This window comes from Ambystoma mexicanum, chromosome 7q, assembly GCF_040938575.1.
Source record: "Ambystoma mexicanum isolate Mex_15411 chromosome 7q, UKY_AmexF1_1, whole genome shotgun sequence".
In the NCBI taxonomy this organism is placed as follows: Eukaryota; Metazoa; Chordata; class Amphibia; order Caudata; family Ambystomatidae; genus Ambystoma; species Ambystoma mexicanum.
The window spans coordinates 701,499,871-701,516,854 of NC_090941.1; the positions used below are offsets into that span (position 1 = coordinate 701,499,871).

At 48.5% G+C, this 16,984-nt stretch overlaps 1 protein-coding gene across 2 annotated transcripts in view; it reads right to left on the minus strand.

Moving 5' to 3' along the window:
* FGF9 (fibroblast growth factor 9) overlaps positions 1 to 14,862 on the minus strand; it is a 106,210-nt gene extending 91,348 nt beyond the window's left edge. For both annotated transcript variants that reach the window (XM_069639963.1, XM_069639964.1), the window contains exon 1: positions 13,701 to 14,862. In XM_069639963.1, coding sequence (XP_069496064.1) covers positions 13,701 to 13,980 — 280 coding nt within the window. In that variant the 5' untranslated portion in view covers positions 13,981 to 14,862. The remainder of the gene's footprint in view (positions 1 to 13,700) is intronic.
* Positions 14,863 to 16,984: the final 2,122 nt, after the last annotated feature.

Sequence of the window (16,984 nt, forward strand, 5' to 3'; positions counted from 1 at the left end):
GCTTTCAACCGTATCGAGACAACATCAGAAGCTGTTCCAATTACCTCTGTGGGGTGCATTCAAACGCCCCAAACCGAAGTCCCTTTCACATGAAAAGTAGGATTTTTCAACACTGACACCAAACACGGCTTTGCAGTTTAAATGTGAAAATGTACCACTGCTACAGAAAAATCTCAGGGAAAAGACATGGTGCGTGTTGACAAAATGTTATGTACATTATGTTTTGTATACAAAATACCAGTGACATTTGAAGAGCCACTTTGAATTACATGGAAAAACGTTAGCCCAAGGCAAACCCTTTTGGCTTGTGGGTGGGCAAACTTTACAAGGAAATCCCCAACTGCTAGTCTGGATGTTACATCCCCCATCCAATTACAACTGCAATAAAGTGTGTCCCGCTGAAGGTGTGGAAACCCCAGTGTTCCCCAGAATTGCTGGCTCTGGAGGCAGTGATGGCAGGACAGTTTCCCTTGGCTGGAGCATTACTAAAAAGGTGTCAAGACTGGGGTCTACACCTTTAAACAGGCAACCAACTTCACAGAGTGAGCTGCAAACACAAAGAGAATAATAAAAACTCTGGTTACAGGTTGACCCACTGAGACCATACGGCCTGACGGCAGGGGGATTGCCATTCGGCCCAGATGAAGATTTACAGTTAATTTTAAAAGGACTATTATAACGTAGGCCTTTTTCCCCCAGCAACCATAAGGCGGATTTTCTTTATTTATGTACAATTTTTAGGTAATTTCCAGGTGATTTTGGATAAAATTCATTCACCTGTGACTCAGGGAACTCTAATGACCATCTAAGATGCATTTCTGACTGATCTGAAGATGTTCCAAATGTGAGAGTAGGTGAACGGGTGGAGGGAAAAATGTGGAATATGGGTAATAATTTACATATTCTTAACTGTTAGGCTTTTTAAATAAATGGCAGTAAATTGCCACATGGCCATGCAAAATGGTGCAGACCTGGCTGTTGTCTTATTTAATTCCCCATGATTTGCGGATCATAATTTTACTACTAACTGCCATAGTATACATATTTTCTGAAGTTGCCACATAACTAGTTAGAGGGGCTTGTAAATTAAGCTGCCACATGTCTGCTCCAGACTCTTAAAACAATCCATAGAGAGGGGCTGGTGTGGGCAGGAGATAGAAAGGTAACTTCTCAATCCTATTTGCATTACCTCTTGCAGGATACTCCCCAAGGTCCCAAAATTGGTGGTGTCATTGCCACTATACAAGGGGGATTGTACTAGGATGAAGAGACCGAGCTGCTGACATTTACTATCGAAGAGTGCTGCTGCAACTTACAATCTGACAGCTTCAAGAAAACACAAGAGGAGATTATTGAGGGTGCATCTGGGTGGAGCTGGTCTATTGCTAGGAAGGCCTAAACGTTGCCTGGCTCCTATGGTGGAGAGCGAGAGGCCATCCTTGGGGGTGGAGTGACCAGACCTCTGCCCTATCTTTCCAGAGGGTCCTGCCTTGCAGCTGGCTATCCTGAACTTTAAACAGAGGCTTTCTATGTAAGTAAAGGTGGGGAGTCTGCTTGCCTTAAATCCTTTTCCCTTTACAGTGGGCAGGGGTAGAAGACTATGAGGCGAGTTCTGTTAAAATTCTAAATTAACAAAGCTGACTGCCCAGTGTGTGCTGAAAAACTATGGCCTATAATTTAATTGGGTAATCCTTTTTGTTCTGTTGACCCTGACTTCTTGTGGTGTCTTTGTTCTTAAATCAGTCCAATATTTTTGTTCAACTTTCCCCTATGCAGGCCTTTAAGTTCGCGGGGAACTGAAAATCCTAAATTCTCAACTCATCCCAATTTTTACCATCCAGCTTCCCCAACACAGGCCTTTCAGTGGTAGAGGAGGGGGAGGGGTCTAAAATCCAAAATTCCCAAATCATTACAATTTTTCTGTCAGACTTCCCCAACCCAGACCATAGTGAGGGGGGTCTGAAAAACAAAGCGCTAAATCACCCGGCGATTATTTTAAAACAAAGATGTGGGTGAAATCCTAAAATGGATGGGAGTCTATGCTAGCTTCGTTACTTCCCCTACTATGCTTTTTTCTTTGTTATTCTCTGAATTATGCACCACTACATGTTTCTTTATGCCCTACGTCAGACTTGTCATCGTACTTGGCCAGTGAACAGCGGCCATGCAGTGTTGCAACTGTTGTTTTGGTTTGCTGTTCTATTGGGGTTTCACCCCTCTAATTGAGAGGAGGGTGGGGATGGGACAAATGTTTGAAAAATTGCTTGGCTTACGATTGAGGGGACGAGCTTCTACTTACCCTCAGGTTAAGTACATCACGATTCAACCCATCTCAGCCTGGTCAGGATTTTACTGGCCATATAGCCAACGGATCATGCATCCACTGACAAGCCTACCGTTTAGATGGTGGATGAAAGCATAGTATGTATGGGCTGGAATATTAGAGGATTGGGTAACCATGTTAAAATGCGTAAACTGCAACTGTATGTTGAACGACATAGGGTCATGGTACTTATTTTACAGGAAACCCACGCATTAGCTAAAGGTTGTGATGGGTTTGCTAGGTCATGGGGCCCCCAGCGCTACTATACTACCTATTCCACTCGGGGTCATGATCCTAATCCATAAGTCCCTCAAGTTCATTCACAAAGTTACACACATCGACCCCCTGGGACGCTACATTTTACTATTTGGCTCACTTCTTGAGAGGGAGGCAGTTTTTCTCAATATATATGGTCCCAATACTGACGACACATTTTTTATTCTCATCTTTACTCCCTGCTGTATGGGTTCCCCCTCGTTCCTATACTGTGGGTCGGTGATTTCAACACATAGTAGACACCGACTTTGATAGATGCGGTACGAAAAGTCACCAACTTTCCAAGGCTGCTAAGACCATTATAGAAGTGCATACCTTGCTGGGGGTGGTCGATGCATGGAGACTGATACACCCGGATTCTTGTGTCTTCTTCTATTCATCGGTGCATGACTTGCACTCTCATATTGATCGATGACTAATCTCTGATATTCTTATCAGAGCTATAGGGCAAATGACCATTCTACATAGGACCTTCTTGGATCACTCCCTGGTTACTATTTCACCAAGGTGGGGGAAAGCAATGGGGGTCACGCTCATGAAGGCTGAAATTGTACACCTTGTTGGACACGGTTTTGAATCCGAATTGGGGTCCAATATTGATGACTACTTTGCGTTCAATACTGGATCGTTGGAGACTCAGGCCACTCTCTGGGAGACTTTTAAGGTCTATATTCGTGGGGTTGCCTTGGCTAAGGAGGCAGAGTGCCTTAGGGTAATTTGTAAATCCATTGGGGAGTGTAAGCTCTTGCTAGCTGGGCTGGAAACCCAATATGCCTCATCCCCGAGCGCTGTCACAATCGGTGAGATAGGGACAGCACTAGATACCTTCTGAGCCCATGCGGACCGTGGACGCATGTTCTTGGAAGACCCCCAGACCGCCAGGAAATATGGCGAAGGGGAATGCCCCAGCCGTCTGTTAGCCAGATTGATCCGTCTAGAGAATGGTGATCCCCATATACCAGCAATTGAAAGAGCAGAATGATACCAACATCGACGCCTCCCCTACGGCAGATATCGAATCCTTTCTAGATAGTCTTCCGCTCTCTGTGTTGTCCACAGAGGCACTCTACCTCCCAATGACGACGGAGGAATTATCTAAGGAAATAGACTCATTATCGTCCGGGAAGGCCCCTGGGGCTGATGGGCTTACAATCAAATTCTATAAATGCTACAATGGTCGTCTTGTTTCCCATTTGGCGGCTGTGTGGGAAGAGGCATGTGGGGTTGGTGAATTTCCCCCCCTCGCTCTGTGAGGCGGTCATTTCAGTATTGCTAAAAACTGATAAGCCGGCCATGCGGTGCGGCTCATACCGGCCCATTTCTCTCATCAATTGTGACGTCAAAATATTTGCAAAGGTGTTAGCCCTGCGGTCAGCACCATGTATGTCATTTATCGTTCACCCCGACCAGTCTGGATTCAACCCAGGGCTTTCTAGCGCGCTGAACCTGTGCCGTTTACTGAGCATTCTGGCCCATATCGACCCTTAGATATGCAAAAGGCATTTGATTTGGTTTCCTAGAGATCTCTATGGTTGGTGCTAGTGAAGAGTAACTTTGGCCCCCGCTTCCTGTCCTGGGTGAGACTACTATACGAATGCCTGGTTGCCAGGGTCCGTACGGAGGATCGATGCTCCACCCAAATTAAGATAGCCAGGGGAACCAGACAGGGCTGCCCCTTCTTGCCTCTGATATTTGCGTTAGCCATTGAGCTATTTATTAGCAGACAGTTCGTCAGCGGGATTCCGATAGGGTATAAGACTCTCCCGGGACCCTGAGATCATCTCACTCTATGCAGATGATGCATTGCTGTATATCCGCTCCCGTGAGGTAAATCTGGCACCAATAACAGAAGACGTTGTTCTGTTTGGCGAGTTATCCGGGCTAAAGGATAACTGCACTAAATCCACACTATTTCCGTAGACAGACACCACCACAGTCCCTCTGGACCTGGGTGGGTTTACCTGGTCTCAATCGGAGTTGAAATATCTTGGGGTAGTACTCACACATCACCAGACCTCATTATACGATCACAACTATGGAAATTACCTCCCCTCACGTACCCAAAAGACTGAAGGCTGGGCTAAATGGCAGATCACATTAGCCGGGAGGGTAGCAGTTCTCAAAGTGGTTGTACTCCCACAACTTCTATACATATTCCAGAACGTCCCACTTTGGCCTGGAAGCAACTTCTTCAAATCACTAACCCAGGCAGTCAATGCATTTTTGTGGCACTCAGAGGCTGTCCGCCTGAAGTTAGACACGTTGGCTACCCCTTTTGCGCAGGGAGGGTTTGCTGCCCCTGATTTTGAGCGCGACTGGACTGCTGCTCAAGCCCAGTTGCAGCATACTGGTTTGAGCCTGGCAGATCCCCTCCCAATGTCAAAATAGAGCACCTGGCAGCCGGTAACCTGGATGTTCATTCTCTGGTTCTCCCCTCTCCAGGTCTGAAACTGGAGCCCACCAATACCACTGGAGTCACGATGACGGCATGGAGTAGACTCTGGAAACAGGTAGACACCCCTTCTCCATTTCACAGTGATGTCCCCCTGTGTAACTGCCTCCCCGAGACTCCATCCGTCGATGGCGCAACTGTCGCCACTGGCCAGAGACAGGCTCTGACACCATACGTGATGTTTTTACTATGGGTTCCTTCACAGAATGGCAGGACTTGCCGGAATACCCAAGAGGATGTCCCTCCCAATGGCTACATTATGCCGACCTGCGCCGGCCACTCAAGGGAAGGTGGCAAGAATTCCCTGCAATCCACCCTGATAATTCACTATTATTTGAGATTATGATGGGCACGGCAACCATTGGGAGGGTCGCCAGGCTTTATGGCATTCTTCAGGGAAGGAAGACCCATTCATGGGATAGTCTCCTGGATGCTTGGAGTAGGGACCTGGATATAGATATAACCGACCAGATATGCGGATCTATGTGCGCCCGTACTAAGGAAGTCTCCTTTAACTCTAGGTTCAAACTGATCCAGTTTAAAATACTCCACAGATTCCATCATACCCCGGCTAGGTTGCATCGTATGTCAAGCGATCGATCTTCTGAGTGCCCGAGATGCAGAACAGGCAACACTGATTATATACACATGCGTTGGTCCTAAACTCACTTCATTCTTGGAGGAGGTATGTGACGCGATGTCTCAAATACTAGATTGTACTATTACACCAACCTCAATGACCTGCTTATTTCATGAGTTTCTCCGCACCGGGCGTGACCCCAAGAGGATGGCCGGTCTCTGCATGTTGCTCACAACCCACTGTATATTATTGCTCGGGTTACGCCCTAGCGCCACCACCTTCAACCAGTGGCTTCAGGCTGTCACATGAACCTCGGATGTGGAGGAGCGCTGGTCCACCATGCAGCCAGCATGGAGTAGACCCAGCAACATCTGGGCCCCTTTTCGATCCTATGTATACTCCTTGACTACTACAGATGAGAGTGGCGGTGACAGTCCACCGTCCCCTGACTAATGTCCCTGTTAATACATCTACATGAATGTTTGGGTACCCACCTTCATGATGTAATGCTTATGTGCTCCTATGTTGCGACCCTTATTTGTACTCTCATTGTTGGATGCTGATGATTCAGACAACGCTCGTTGCTCCCTGTTGTAATGTCAAGCAAGTTAAATAAAGTTTTTTTTAAATAATTCTCACAAGAAGCCATATAGCACCTTGCGGCATGCTATAATTGGGTGAAATAATGATTCACAATGCCACCAGATGATAGACTGATGTCTCTGCATACAACAGAGGCACAAAGAATGCCATACCAAAATAGAGAACTAAATGGATAACATTTCACCCGAATGGTTCAAACGTAACAAAGTTGTTCCTCACTATTTGAAACCCTAGATTTGTTAACTTGATCTATGGTAAGAAAACATGAAGAGAGAGTGCTACATCAAACTCTGCAGGTTGAAACCGTAGGCGGATAAAGACTTGGGATAAAACGGTGTATTGGTTCCCAGTTGTAACCATCATTAAAAGTGGCCTATACAACCTGCGCAGATTAAGATGTAAAATTCAAGATTAGCCCTCAACCGTAGCAAGGACAGCAACTGTTCCTTAGGCCAGTTCCCTGCACTTAATAACCCATACAACTCCTTGAGTGCTACTTATTCAAACCGTTAGACCAGGCTGTGAGCAAGCAATGGGGAGCCAATGTTGGAGTCAATGACGTCTATTACTAAAACACCTACATGGCTACTCACAGAACATATGTTTAACCAAATCAACAGTGCGGCACACTGCTTTGGCCCATCGTACCCAAGAAAGGGAAGCAGACAGAAAGTGATGAAAGGGATATGTGGCCTGGGACAAACAACCTCAAAATTTGACTGACACCACTCATTCATGATCCATGCCAAATGAATTAGGGGTGAGGGAAAGAAGTCGCTTTTACTGCCTGACTCCATCCTGGGCTCAGATTTACCCTGGGGCCCCAGGGCAGCAGATTATCTGTCTTCCCAGTGCTATCATCCACCCGAGTTAAGGTTCTCCTTCAAGCCAGATACATCACTATCCTCGCTGTGGAGCTGAAGGGGTTTAATGTCCCATGTGGCAGGCAGTTTGAAACATCCTTTCATTGCTCCTCTTCTGGGCCTCAGGGGTCCCCTGCTTATTTTTAAAGGTGTATTTTAACCCCCTTACCAATCTCTACGCCTGTTGGCCTCCATTAGCTCTCTGCTCACAGGCCTCATGACTGTCAGCAAGTGGATGAGGGACAGAAGCATTAAAAGTAATGCTTCCAAGATGTAAGCACTTCTGACGAGACAGAACACCTCTTCCAAAATCCCAGAACCCTACCTGCTGCCCCCACATCACACCACTCAGTCAGGTTCTCCCTTTTACAGACAAGTCGAAGTAGCTGGAAATACTGGAAGATGAGTCTTCATTTTTACTCCAGGATGAATACAGTCTTTAATATCCGTTTCAATAGTTACACTGCAACCTCCAGCTTATCTGCACTGACTTGCACTCCTCTGATGTGGGTGGCTTGGCCATCCCTGAGCTTGCTTATGGCCAGCATATGCAAAATGCTGCAGTCCGGCTTATCCTTGGTTTAAGAAAATCGGAACCCATAACGCTGCTTCAAAGTTCTTTGCATAGGTTATCAGTACATGCTGTAATACTTCAAGGTATCTTGACTAACTTTTCAATTTCTTCACGACTTGCCTCTCCACCCCCTTTTACTTCCCCTCCCTGCAGAGATTCACAACATCCCAAATGTTATGCTTTAGGTGATCTCCCTAATGTATTACCAAGCATTAGACCTATGCGTTCATAGCACCTAGAAGCAAAGGGATTAAAGGTGCTGAGCTATACAAGTTCAATTAACCTATAAACAAGAACCCTCGTGGAGGTGGTTTTCCTCTTGCCAAATTGGAATGCCTTGCGCCAGAACGCCTCACCCGTCTCCTACATTCGTAAAATGTAGCTATTCTAACAGATCATTGTTATGATTGTGTAGCAGCTGGCCTCACATATACGTTAAATGATAACAGCTGTTCCGAGTGACTCAGGTACTTTGAGACACTATAAGGACCCGCTTGAACATATCTCAAGTCCATCACGCAACCACATCCATTACCATGGATCATCTGGTTTAGGTATGGCCATCACTAAAGCCTTTGCTTTAAGCAGAGGTTAACATTCTTGAATATTTCTCCCAAACGTACTGCTAACTAAGCTAAGAAACACATATCCTTATTACCTCAAACATACTACCAAGCCTGCATCCTACCGTTTTCACCCCCACTGAATCGGGTTGGCTACCCCACAGTTTCCTATCTCTTAACTGATGGTGATGGGGGCAGTATACATGTATTGGGATAACATAATATACAAAATAAATCCCACTGCGTGCATGGTCTTAGGTCACATGGTGTGGCATTGTTTGTATAGCCTAAACGATTCATTACCCAATGCACTAATGCTAAGTGATGAAGTGCCCTCTGGGAGTATAGTGTGAGCAAGGACTGGAAGCGAGGTTAACAAGAATCTTAGAGGTATTGTGTTACAGGTAAACCAGCGTAGTGCTATATTTAAAAACAAATCCATAAACTGACCACTCCATTCATATGGATCAGCATGATGGACCAAACTGAAAGGGAGGGGCGAAATAGTACACTATATGCATCCAACATATATGTGCCATGCACAATAACGTAAACAGTTTCTGAACTGCAAAAAGTTATGATCTATGAAGTTGCCCGCCGGCAGGCAACTAGTATGACCTTTCGGGAGTACTGAGAGTGGCCTTGCAACTAACATGTTCCCCTAAGGTTCTAATATCTTGCTGTTGATAATGACTCCCATCTATGCAGAAACTTTGCCATGCAGTGCATTATCGCATCCCCTTTCACATGAGACTAAAGAGTGGACTAAGGAGTGGACTACCGACCCTCTGCTGTTCAGCAATGTCTGCTCATAACCAATGGACCCATAAGCAGGCAGAATAGAAAAAACCCAACCTGGGTGTAAAACCCCTTATGCGTTCCACCCCCCAGGTAGTACTCGAAAACATTGGGTAAGTGTTGGCAATAAAAGGCAGTGGAACTTTATTGCACAAATTATGGACATAACAAACAATCATAGTTACAGTAACCATAATATGCTGTACTTTTGGGCACCGGGTCCTGAAGTCTTCTCTGTCCCGTGCCGCCTTCCTGCTCCCACGACAGTATGGCTACTGTACAGTGACCGGTCTTCTTTCTCTTTCTTCTCTCCCATTTTGTAGGGTGGGCGGGTTCTGGGAAAAAGAAGAGACTCTGCGTACACAATTTTTGCTTGGGTCCCTGTGCAGGGACCCAAACTGACTTCTGGTTTTCCGCTGCCAAGGCAGCTCCTTATATTGGACCCAGTGCTGGCCCCTTGGGTCTTTGTTGTGTCTGTGTGAGGGGTGGCGGGGGGCGGGGGGAAGGTGTGTTGCAGCCCCCTCCCCCCCTGCCCCTATGGCAATTGCACCCTGAGTGCATGTCTGCAGTTGGTCCCTGCCTACTTCCTGGTTCTCCCATTTTAGGTGCTTTAGCACCTCTTTGTGAAGAAGGGCAAGGTGTTGTTTACACCTTGCCCTTCATTCTTCTGGTTTGTGCTGCTGCAGCATGGCTGCCCTCGGGACAGACATGAAAGCTAAATGGGGAGAGGGAAGGGGCCATGTGTGTGTTGTTTCGGGCTAACTGCCCCTGCCTTCTTCCTGCTCTGCCGGCCATGGGGTACGGGTTACCCACCCCCACCTGGTACCCTTGTGGTGCTGGCCATACTCCAAGTTGTATTCCATCATTTTGCTACTAGAACTGTATTGCGAGAATGGCTAGTTTTCCAAACTGCCGCCTTTACAGTAATGCTACCCGAAATTCACGTGTGGAGATTAACAATTTTACTCCCACGCCCCACGCACAGAGACACGCCTCCGATGCTGCGACTGAGAGCGGGTCTTACTCAATGCATTCCCGAACACTCCTAAAACACAGTGAAACGCACCGGGCTAGTTTTATTTGACGGGACTAGCTTCCAGAAGCGGCAGAGAGCTTTAAATAGATCAAACTCTACAGTCCGGCCTGGATTTATGGTGAAACTAGAATACAAGAAAAAAAAATATTGTACTGGCGAGAGGGTACACAATGTATCGATGTGGGTAAGGGAATCATCTTCTGAGAAGGTGGGGGCGGGGTCAGGTGTCATTATTGCATCGACCTCAGAAGGATGATAGACCGAGTAAACCTCTCGGGATTCGAACCTGGGACCCTGGATAACTTGCGGCCACGTAATTCATAGCAATCTCCTTCACTGCATCCACTACCGCCAGCCGGCGTATCTGCATAACTGTGGAAGCTCCCAGTCTGCCTAGCAAACACACGTTCACACGTTTTACGGACGATTCTATTAAATTCAAGAGGGCACAGCACTGCGGTGCTGCTAGGAGTGGGGCTGTGCTGACGGACTTGGCAGCTTCAGGGAAGAGGTTAACGATGTCGGGCTGACTGCGTGACAGGAAACGTTTCCGCGACGTCATGCTCCTCATGGCGCGGTTTTCGTCACACCTGGACTTCCTGCGTGCCCATTGCTGTGGCAGGTCGGTGGTGTCCTGCCGCCGTATTTGTTTTGCTGTCGCCCGCAGCGAGGGCTTCAAGGCCGAGCAGGGCGCCCTGGGGGCCGGGCACGCGGCTAGCCCTCCGTGGGGCGGCGCGGCCGTGTCCTGCGTGTTGCTAGGGAAGGGCCTGAGAGAGCAGCTGCTCTGAGGTGACACCGCCAGGATTCCCAGGAAAGAGTCACAAGCGCGTAGCAGATATTCACCTGGAAACCCAGGCGCAGCAGCCCCCGTCTCTTGAGCTCCTCGGACCCTGGAGACAGGCCCGGCCCCCTCTGCAACTCTCTCACACAATCTAGCAGGCCCATGGCTGGATCTCTAGACCGCACCCGTCCAACGCAGTGTCCCTCTGGTATCTGGGCATCTCCCACGGAGCCCCTCTCTTCGGGACTCCGCCGGGATCATAACACCAAGGAAGAATTCCCTCTATAACTCACCCGCATGGGGCCCCCTCTTCTCCCGGGCAATCTTCCTCTAGCGGCTCTCCCCGGCAGCCATCCTCCGCCTTTACACAGCAATAAGCGTTAAGATCCGTTCCGTTACAATAATTGAACTGTTCAAATACCGCCCGCTCTCCTATGATTAGAAAAGCCACATATATTTTTAGAAAAGCCGGCCAGTACACCATGCCGTAAGTATCGCGGGAATGCTGCCAGTGGTTCATGCCCTGCAGCAGCCATGCCAGCAGGGACCCAGCACGTTATCTGTACGCCGCGCTCATAAGCAGCCTATCCCGGAGGTCGGCACGTGAGCAGCGGCATCTCCTGGGCCACGGGCTCGGCCGCCCCCATCTGCAGTACCGCACTGTGGCTACAAGGCGTGGGAACCGGAGCTGAAGAGTCCGCGGTCGCTGCACTGCGTGTGCGCACCTGCAGCAGCAAAGAGATGCACTCACAGGGAATCCCAGGACCCAACGCACGTCAATCACGCCTTCACAGGTCCATGCCCAACCTATAGGGGGAGGGCGTGTATACTACGCGACTCCCCTATGCATCACGCGTGATATGAGGATCCCCACACCATAGAACGGGGGTGACCGCGCCACACACACACACACACACTGCGGCGCGTTCACAGCGTGTAAGAAGCCCAACGCCCAACATGCACAGAGCTCAGGACCCCAGCTGCCGCAGCGCTCCTCCCCGGGGATATGGTGGGTTCCAGGGTAGCATTGCGCAGCAAGCTGGTGGGGCACTTAGCCAAGCTCCCCTACCACAACCCCTTTGCAAGAAGCAGCAACCTGTGCTGAAGGCTGGACTACCCACGGTTAAAGAGAGATGACTTGCCACACGCCCTTTACAGAGGGATATTACCTACCTGCTGCTATGGCCCACTCCGCCTATCGTTTACAACAGGACCCCTAGCCAGTGGAGTCGCTGGGGAGGGGGGGCTGGGAGGCCGCCCCCTTTCGCCCCCCCCCCACTTAAGAAGAGCAGGGACCATGTTCTCCCCCTACTTTTGTCTTTGGCCCCCTCTGTGCCCCTCCTAAATTTGATTCCTGGCGGCGCCACTGCCCCTAGCATACTAGAGAAACCGATAGTAGGAGCTGACCCCAGCCGCCAGAGGGCGCTATGACATTATTCCGCACTTCCAGTGGGTCTTCGAACGTCACTATTGCTCGGGGTGTAATGTCTAGGCATGTGGTTGTGCGGCAGATGACATTTTTGGCAAATTAGCTTAAGGACATAAATGGTGCAGTGGCATGCATGGCAACATGCCACATGCTCGTCCAGTCTTTGTGTTCCCAAACTTAGTTATACGTTTCCCACACTAAAAATCCAGAAGTACCAGCATGGAAAGGAAAAAAGTCTGTGGGACCCTCTTAATGGCATGGGTATTTATGCAGCAGTGGGTAAAAGAAAGATTGACCACTAACATATGTGTACCCTTTGACGAAATAACCGGTACCATCTCTGACTTTACAATTATGGGGCCAATGCCTGGTGCAAGACGTGGAGGCTCAGGCAAGGCTAACAGCAGCGAGACGCTGCCTTGGCAGTCCCGCAAACTTATACCACTAAGTTTACTGAAAACAGTCAACTGCAACAGTTCTATTCACTGACCATGGCCTGGGCGAGGTCTCCCGACTACACCCGTAAACACTTCAAACGCAGCCAAGTGCCAGAATTCATTTGGTCTAGAGACGTGATTCAGAAAACAGTTTTAAACGACACCTTTTAGCAAGCGCAGAACTCGGTACCGATCGGTTAAATAAGAGCCATGAACGCGAAGAACGGAGAGCAAATGAGAAGCCAAATTCAAGTGCTGGCAGGTGCGTTTCATAAGAGGATGTGCACACCCTCTCCAACCCCCTTACCAAAAAGTACACTTTCAAGAAAATAAACTAAACGGGCGACTGGCTCATTCGCCTCACGCGGGCTGCACGCCTCTCTCCTGTCAGTTGGATTCCCCTTCCCTGCCGTCGCCTCTTAATCGGGTCGTCGGAGGCACAATCGTGCAGCTCTCCATGCTGAGTCACAAATAGCCTCCCAGAGACACGAAGCACGGGGTTGCCTTTTAAAATTAGCTCGGCGTTTCCTGCTACTCTGCCGTGGGGTGCAGCGCGCGCGGATAGACAGGATTGCATATCCCAGATCTCTGCCATGTGTTATTTTCTGGGCTGTCAAAGTGCACAGTATATAGAGCAATTTGAGTACATGCAGCAATTGGCAATCGCATTTACTGTGCAACTCGGTATCACACACTGCGAAGCAATACAACCGGTCACCTGGAAAAAACACCATGTATTCCACGTGCATTCTTAACCACAGATAAGGCCGGTCTACCCTTATCTGATGGCAATGAAACTCCAATAGACCCAACGTCTTAACTCCCCACTCAACCACTAAAACATGGTAGACACTGGCTGCACACAAGCAATACACCAAGCACATGCTATCTACGTTTAAAGCACAGACATTGCATTGTAAAATAACTAACTAGATCGTTTTTTTAAAGCTTACCCGCCCCAAAAATCAATTTATTAAACACATACCAAATCGATTGTGGTCTTGCCTGGTTCCCTGGATGGTGCCGTTAGGGAAGATCTCCAGATGAAAGCCCGTCCTGCAGTAGAGCTGCCTCCGCCGCAGGATGCCCTTTAAGTGGTCCAGGTCGGTCACCCCGGGTCCCCGGGGCAGCCCACCGGTCTCGGATTGGACCAGGTGCTCGCTCAGCAGCATGGGACCGTCCATCGGCAGCACGGGCGCGCTCCCAAAGGCCGCTGCCGCATCCTGCACACCGAAATAGTTCCCAACTTCCCCCAGGGGAGCCATCGGAGAGAGCCTGCCCTCAGGGGGGGAGCCAGCAAAGACGAGGCGAACGCTCCCGGGAGAGCCGAGGTAGAACGCGGCCCGCGCCCTCCCCAGCTGCACTCACTGCCCTGGATCCATCCAATGCATAGATGACAGATGCTCCGGCGCCCACCCCTTTGGACCGGTTCGGGTTCAAGGTCAAACCGCGGCAAGTCTAAAGAACCACCGCTGAGCACGGATGCACTGACATCCTAATGGAGAGGTACCCCCGGCTCCTAACAGGCGGCGAGGTCTTCAGCCCACCCAGAGGCCACAAGCGCAAAAATCCATAGTTCCTCCATTTGGTTCAAAGTGAAAATGACCATCGCAACTTCTCGCCCCACGGGCGGGTTTCTGTTAATCTTATTCTACGGATGGGCAGGCTGCGTCAGGATGCACACATCCTCTTCTCCAGGAAGGCACGCGCCGCTTTCTCTCGCTGTAGGAGACTGCAAACATCAGCATGAACCCGGGAGAGAGAGGCAAGAAATCAAAGCGGGTTTAATGCTGATAAAACAGATCCCTCTGCCATAAAAACATGCAAATATTTTTCAGCAAAGAAAAACTTTTCAGGCCCCGATGTGATGCTGCAGCAGGGATGTGTCCCTGGTGCTGGTCAGAAGGCAGGAGGATGGTGCACACAGCATGCACACGGGCTGCCTGGGAACAGGTGTTGTTGCAGCCTCTGCAGAGCAGAATGGGATCCTCGGGGCTGCAGCGGCAGGATGTCGAAGAGAGCCAGTCTCTCCCAGGAGCAGCGGTGAGATGAGCTGGTGCACTGTGGGCAGATAGAGGTCTGTGGCGCGCTGCCTCCTCCTCCAGCAGCAGCAGGCTGGGCTCGCCGCCTCCACCCACAGCAGCGCGTAGAGTGGCGCAGGAACGGGCATAGGGCTGGGTTTAAGGTGCTCCCGATGGCGCCTCGCCGGGTCCTAGCGCCCGCCCATCTACCTGCTGTTATTACTGCAGGCCAGCGCCAAAGAGAGGGAGGCCGGCTCACCTTCAATCCTCTGCGGCAAGGCGGATCTCAGCCTCGAGCCATCTCTGCGGCACCTTGGACGTGGGAAGCACAGATCGCCGGAGTTGTTCCTTGGAAATTACTTTTAGTGGAACAACATAATCATTTTGGAATCGTGTAAAGTGCTCGAGATTGATCATTCAAAGAAACTGTGTTTTTTTTCAATAGAAAATACTTTCCGAGTGAAACTTTGTGCTCAAGTGATGTAACGAAAAGTGATGTCAGAGCGTGTGACATCACAGACAGTGGTATTACAGGGACATCATATGAGCAAGACAAACTGGTCAGGCCACGTTATTTGTGTGACACTCTACTTTCCACCCACTAAAATGATCGACGGAAAAGTTAATACTAAAGATTACTCTGACGAGCATTCAATTTGTGGAAGGTTTCATATTAGGCACATCTACTTGAATTGCTCTGAACAGCATTCTATACCATAGTTATGTTAGCCTGTTCTCTCGTTACAGAAGGGGGGCAGCCATTAGAAAATCAGTCTTGGCCGTGCCATCAATAGTGTTGTAGAGGTCAGGCCATTACAACAAATGGGAGTAGACCAGTATGAATTGCTAGGCCACATCGTTTCTGCAAAAGGAACACAACACACCCAGACATGGCTTAACCTTGCTTGATCTAATTAATCACTAAGGTGCAGCCAGGAAAACGACTCCTGTCTCAGTCAGACTCTCACACTTTGGGGGACAAATTACAACCAAACAGTGATGGTTGCAGTGGCATTGCTCTGGGAAGCCTTCCATGCTATCATATGCAAATCAGTCTTGGTTCTGCCACCAATTTGTGCAGTCACCAATTTGTGCAGTATGGCTACTATGTCACCAGGAAAAAAGATGGCAGGGCTTGCTTATCCTGCAGTTGGGATCCGCAGTAGTTTGCACTGGACAGAACCTTTTGGTGGCAGACCCAAGATTAATTTGAATATGGCTGGTCCCTTTCCGAAATGGTGAACAGATGCTAAAACAAGCATTGGAGAAGCCAATAGTTGTTGCTGATATATAGGTATTGATATCTTTTTTAAATTATTATTTTTTATTTATTATTGCGTTTTTAGTACACCAAGTACCATTACACAATAGGTATTGCATAACACAATTTCATAAATACATTATAGACATTCCGACATACAGCACTCTAAAAACTTAAAAACATCATTTCATTAAAAAAGTCTCATATCAAAAACTGTCTTTCTATCAAATCCAGATCCTCTGTAACATCACCTCCTCAAAATTTCGCCACGGCTAACATAAGCGTCAAGTTTGCGGTCCTCATAAGTCTGTGCCAAAAGTCTTTTACTATAATCGCAGACGAAGAATTAGTGAAGGGTTCAAAGGTTTGTAACCTCATATTCATCATCAACGGGCAGGACAAAACGAAGTGCTCCAATGATTCCAAAACCGTTCCGCACAGTCTGCACAGGATCAATGCTGTAGGGATACCCAGTTAAGGCCCCAACTACCTCCAGTGTTGCCAGGCAGTTCAGCCTAAACTTAAGGTAACTGTCTCTCAGTTTGGCTGAGGGACATTTTTTCAGATACGATATAACCTCATTTAGAGGGAGATACTAAAATTTCATGCCCCTTATACAGTTTCAGACGTGCCAAATCCTGTATATCAGGTAATTGATGCCACCTTTTCACCTTCTTTTTCAATATTTCGTCAGAGTCGGAACTGCTCACGTCTAAAATACTCATCAACAGCTCACATCTTTTCCTGAATCCAAGTAGAAAAGGATTCAAATCCCCTACCATCATGGTATTCAAGTAAGAGTCGATGTGTGGTTTCTTAGCTTTTAGTATCTTGAAGAAGAGGGATAGACTGCGCTTGTGCCCACCACGACATTGGCCCAGCTCCAATCTTAGAGCACTCACTGGGACTGATCGAGGAAGGCCCAGAACTTGCTTCAACACCCTGCCTTCCAAGATGTCAAAAACTTCCTATTCTCGCCCCTCATTA